Raw genomic sequence first — 6000 nt, forward strand, 5'->3', positions numbered from 1 at the left:
ATCTTTAACTTGAATCTTGGCCCCCTGATTTTAATCCTGTAGGTGTAGAAACATATATCCATTAAACACGCAGCAGAGGTCACAGATTTGCAGACCGCAGTCCGGATCTGGACCCACCTGCTGGCTAATCCAGACCCAACCTGATTTAAAACATTTATAATTTACCACATGTTGTCCACATGCAGTGTCTAATTTCACTTGATCTCGAGAGTTTTGGCAAGATATTCCATCTGACAGCTAAATTTTCTTGGTGAAATCATACCATTTTTGGTGTGCGGTGCTTCTCATGTGGCTGGAAACAAGACTGTATGATCAAAACTATGTTCTATTCTGGACTTTTTGTTATGGACATATGTTTAAATAATGCTGTTTGAAACAGCCAGTAACACAAGCAATGCCTTGATAAATACATGTTATTATTTTACTTTATGATGTATTTCTTCATTTTATTGTCATTTTATCTCTTTTTTTTTTCTTTTCAAAGATGTTGGACTGTAACACAGTATGCCTGTCAGAGCTTGAGTTTACTGCAGACTTTTCCCTAAAGATGACAAAGACAACAGAATGGACGGTAAGAATTACAAAGCCTGATGTTAACATTGCTTTTGACTTCCTATGCTACTGTGCTAACATCATAGGCACACTATTTTACCAGCTTTTATCATAGTTTTATGCAGCAAAAATATTGTCTCAGCAAAAAATAAATAAATATTTACACTTCCGTTATGTTGTTGAAAGTATTTAAGGCAACAAAATGCAACTTATATGTTTGTTCGTCCACTTTTAACACCTGTCATTGAACAGAAATGTGTAAAAATACATAATTGAATCAGAGATATTAACAAATGGGACTTATTAAATGATAATGTTTTATGCAATGTTTTAATTAAAGGATAACTTATCAAATAAAGTTTTTTTTTTTGCATTTCTAACTATATAAACTAGGGATAGGGTGTGCTAATATTTAAATTTTTCATGTGAGATAATTTAGTTCTAAAACTATTGTCCTAAAACCTTTTTAGTGACAGCTTAAGTGGTTGAAGATTGCATTCTGCATTTTAAATTTCTTGTTGATCCAAACAGTACATCCTTTTGTCACTCATATAGGCTTCAGCATCATAGCATCATGTTCAGGTATAAATACGACCCCTTTCAGATTTGTGCGTCCTTAGTGGCAGCAAATAGGGGCATCACTGAATCTATGCCTTGATTTAGCTAAACTGAAAAGCTTCCATCTAGCACACTGGGCAACACAAAATCTCCCTCAACCTCTGGTGTTGATGGGGTTCAAAATCCTCGACCTCAAAATATCAATCCGTGGTATAATTACTAGTATCCTTCTGCTCACTCTTCATGCTTTAATAAAGGCAGGCTAGGCTAGACTAAGCTGCCACTTTCTCTTATAAGCACCATCTGCTGAGCACTCATTAGCCCTGCTCCCGTCTATTCCTGGGTAACAGCCAGCTTGATGGTATTTTTTCTAAATTTGTCCTATGCAACAGGTTAATAAAAGTTTATGTTGTCATTTAAGATTCTTCTGCTAGGTGTCTATCATCATGCACTTAAACACACGACAACACACCTACGTTTATACTTCTACTCAAAGTAGAACATCACAAGGACTGACATTTGTTATAGCTACTACACTTACTAACTTACTTTTATTTAATCGTTACCATTCCTGTTCATAACCTAAATTTAATTCTCGCTATACCTCTAACTCAGCTAAGGAAACACAGCTAACTGTTAGGGGTCAAGATAGTCTGACGAGGGACCTTGAGTAGAATCTGAAGTGCATCATTGTACGCAACTTGTGATTTATACATCTTGGCCTTACTGTAACCAGTTTGCAGATGTGCAGCACACAGTGGAGTACAGTAGGCTTTAAAGTCATAGGGAAGCAGCTGTTCCAAACGTTGCATTCCCGAATTTTCCCGAGTGGTGCATGACTTTACACAAGTGATTAAAGTGAATTTAATTGGTCGTTTATCAATAGGGTGGTATTCTTGTGGCAGAACGTTCGCAAGCAAGTTTGATTGTAGCCAGTTTCTCGGAAGCATCATTGCTAACCAGTTAGCAACTTAGTGCTAGTAGGAAACTACATTGGGACCAAGTAGAACTAAATTGGTGACTTAGTAACGACACTGGCAAGTAATGCTATGGACAGCGGAAACATGCAAGAGGAGGAGAGTTTTGTGTCGGAGGTCGTGGATGAGTCTCCTCCGTCATACATTTTTTATGTAGAGGAGGAAAGCGGGGACGGAGATGTTGTGGAAGAGGACGCCAGGGAGGCAGAAGCTCCATTTGGTGTAAAAGGCTTCCAGCCGTACATGTTTGAGCCCTTGCCTCACAATGCTACCAGTTCTGTTAGCTCTACGCCTGCTGAAGACACAGTTATCCATCCCCTCGAACACTGGGATGGAACTCCCAGTAATAAAGTAATAAAGAATTAATTATTCTTATTTCTTATTTCAGCCGTTGCGTATATTAGCTGCGACATATATGAATCAAGATGCTAAGACACAAAAAAATTTGATGGACAGAGGACTGTTGATATATGACTGGCGGAACTTAGGCGTTCAGACTGACATATAATTAACCGGCCTGCATAAGAAAACGAAAAAAAACCCACAGAATTTAAGACAGGATTTTATTTTTAAATAGAAATTTTCTAAATTTTCAGATGATATTGTCTGATAAAGAGTACATTTATATACATGTTTAAGCCAACGTGCCACCATGTTTTCTTGTACATATATATTACAATACTGTCTCTCTGTATCATCATCACCATCATCATCATCAAAAATTACTCATAACAATATGACTGCCATATTAACCTTGTCCACAACAATGAATACAGTCTGACAGTGTCAAGAGGGGAAATGTCTTGTTCTATTCACCTTTGCCCAAACCATCTTGAACACAATTTTTGTTGTTTTTTTGGCGGGATGTGTTTTGGGGTTTACTGTAGAAAATACCATCAGTCTGTAAAATTTTCCAGTAAAAACAAACATGTAAAGATATACATCTGCTTGATAAAGTAACAGAACACTTGTTTCCTCACTAATCATTAGCTGAGAAAGTTGACATGTTTTGGTCATAATTTGGACACTTAACCATAGGTTTTGAAGGTAAGCCTAGCCATCTAGAAAAGGACGGACAGCCAGCTTTTCTTTTGCTGCTAAAAAGAAAAAAAAAGTATCCCCAAACCACAAAGGTTCCCAGTTTTCTATTTAATTGCAGGGACGGTTTAATGCCTCTGAGACCTTGTAAGAACAGCTGTACTTACAAAGATTAAGCTCCAAGAAGATGGACTTGTCACCTATTTAATAAAGAGGTAAAATCTAAATTACATTCACTGTTTTTTTTTCCCCAGATTTTTTTCAAGATGTCTTAAATTAATTAGTAATTTTCTTTCTGCTTTGTTCATTAAATCACAATAGAGGAAACTGTAGGTAAAGGTGTTTTAAATTTCCATAATTATTAATTTCAACATTATAATTAATATTGTAATAAAAAAGCCAAAATAACACTAGGTCTTCAATTAAATTTGTATAACTTTTGGTTGGGAAGCATCGGTCACTATACCATTTCTTGTAAAATGTGATATTGGACAATTTGGTAGGTTGTTGGCACCATGTGTCCCAGCTGACCTCACAACTCCTTCCCACTGAGACACATTTCTCTCTATAAAACAAGTAGTAAATATAGCTTAGCGACACTTTTTAGCTCCTGATGCTTTGTGAAGCAATCTGTCTCACAGACCCTATTGTGTCGAAGAGGTCCTGTGTCGCATCGTAGTGTTTTTGTGCTGCACTGTCGGGTGTATTGGTTTAATGGACAATCAATACATAGTTATTATCTGGCCTGTGCTCTCTGGATAAAGCTGGTGGATATAATGGCATTCGTAAACATCCTCTCATTTTTCCTGTCTTCTCTCCTCTGTAATTGAAAACATCCAAGTTCTATTTCTTGGCTCTAAGTGCAGGCATACTTGGAGTCCAATGCAGGAAAACAGATGATTCAATATAAGGGCAAGGCGTGTTGAGTTTTTCTTTAATTACATTTTTTTTAGCTGTTGCTTTTTTCTCTTTTGCTTCCAATTAATCTCGCCACGAAGATCTTGTGAGGAACTGCAAAAACACACATATTTCTCCAGTTACCAGATTCATCTTTTTTTTCTGACATGTGTTTAATCCAAATGTGTATGTCCTGTGTGATAGAAATCACTTGGGGAGTTTCTACTGTAACAAGCCTCCTCCTCTTACATCCCACCTTTAAAGATACTGATCTGTTGTCAGACTTGGCTCTAGCTTCTTAGTAGTAGTTGAGGGTATAATGTGTGAAGGGTAAAATGCTCCTAGACTAGTGTTTGGGGATTGGGAAGAGGGTAGCTGCTGCCTCTCCTGTCCTGTGATTGAACGCCTGCTTTTGTTCTCTCGCCGACAGTCCATTCATCAGCTCAGGCTGCCTAACCTTGCATTAAATGAACAGCACTACCCGTGCGTCTGCGCCTTTCCAGCATAAGACAAATCCTCCTGCTTTTGCTTTTATTTTTTATTTTTTGAAACCCTCCCTTCTTTTCCTGTCACTTATATCTCACAAGTTCAGTCCCTTTTTACACACACTGCCTTTAAAAAACACAGACAGGAACAAATATAGGTGATGAAAGTTTCATTAAATGGAGGGTTGTTGTTTTTTTTGTTTTCTTTTTTCTCTACCAACTCATTTTTTGGCTCTCCGTCATTATACCATCATGATAACTTACCTAATTCGAGAAAAGGTAAGAAAATGGCCTCAATGTCTTCCCAGGGCTGGCAGTGATGTATGTTGATGCATAGAAAGAGAGAATAAGTTTCTGTGAATAATTAATTTTACACCGCTGTCTAACTGCTGCTGACGTGGTTACTGTAGCTGTGCTGAGCAGAGGCAAAAAAAAACCCTGTGCAATTCATCTCTAACCTACTTTCCATCAAATTTAAATTGTGTGTCGTGAGCGTTGGTTTTAAGGTCAGGCCCTCGTCAACTTCAAGGACACTTTAGTGCATTAAGAAGAGAATCATTAATGGAGAAACTCACTTTGTAGTCTACATCACTACATCAGTATATTATGTTAAAGGGACGATATCAACTAGCCATGAGTATTATTTGTAAACAAACTATTTCCCTGTGGAAGCAGTGGTTTCTATGAGACACTCATTTGTCATGTTATTGAAAGGGTGTTAGTTAAAAATACTATATTCCTTATTTTCCGGACTATAGAGCACACCTCACTAACATGCTCAATAAATGTTTTGAAAAAAAATGGAAATGTACGTATATAAGCCAGACCAAGCTATAAGCCGCTGATATCTACTGAACTGTCTTCCACCAAACCTTTAGGGGGAGCTCTACATATAGCCTCTGTAGTAGGGATGAAGAAGAACACTAGCTCCCGTTAGCTTGTTGGCTGGTAGTAGTAAGAGCTTCTACTGAAAGATGGGGCTTCTTCAGCTCCTTATTTCAGCTCTGCAGGAGTTGAGCCCAGTCTCTTCATTGGTTCGGCAGTGTTAATAAATCGCAAAATGTGTGATATTCGGGACATTTGTTCTCTGCCATGCCTGATGCTAGCATGTTCTTGTGCTAAATGGAAATTAGCCCCTTATTCTTTTATTTCCAACTTTGTCTTCCCCCCTTCTGGTTTTTTGGAAATGCACAGAAAAGCTGTACTTTCTTATAATCCACATGGTTCAAAGCGTGGGAAAGAGCTAGCGGCTTATAGTCCAGAAAATATGGTAATTAAAACCTTTCCAATGGATCCAAACAGTTTTTAACACTTAGATGCTGAGAAAACAATTCAATTCAGTTTATTTATATAGTGCCAATTCACAACACATCATTTTAAGGCACTTTACAGTTCACCAGATCATATAGTCAAATTGATTTAATGTTTTCTATCTAAGGAAAACCAGTTGATTGCATCGACTCATTGACTCGAATGCAATCCCTCACACAAAG

The 6000-nt window shown here is 37.6% G+C and overlaps 1 protein-coding gene across 1 annotated transcript in view; it reads left to right on the forward strand.

Moving 5' to 3' along the window:
- Positions 1-6000, forward strand: part of prmt3 (protein arginine methyltransferase 3) — a 77055-nt gene that overhangs the window by 46930 nt on the left and 24125 nt on the right. The window contains exon 13 of the mRNA XM_015373346.1: positions 485-571. Coding sequence (XP_015228832.1) covers positions 485-571 — 87 coding nt within the window. The remainder of the gene's footprint in view (positions 1-484; positions 572-6000) is intronic.

This window comes from Cyprinodon variegatus, unplaced genomic scaffold, assembly GCF_000732505.1.
Source record: "Cyprinodon variegatus isolate N-32 unplaced genomic scaffold, C_variegatus-1.0 Scaffold86, whole genome shotgun sequence".
In the NCBI taxonomy this organism is placed as follows: Eukaryota; Metazoa; Chordata; class Actinopteri; order Cyprinodontiformes; family Cyprinodontidae; genus Cyprinodon; species Cyprinodon variegatus.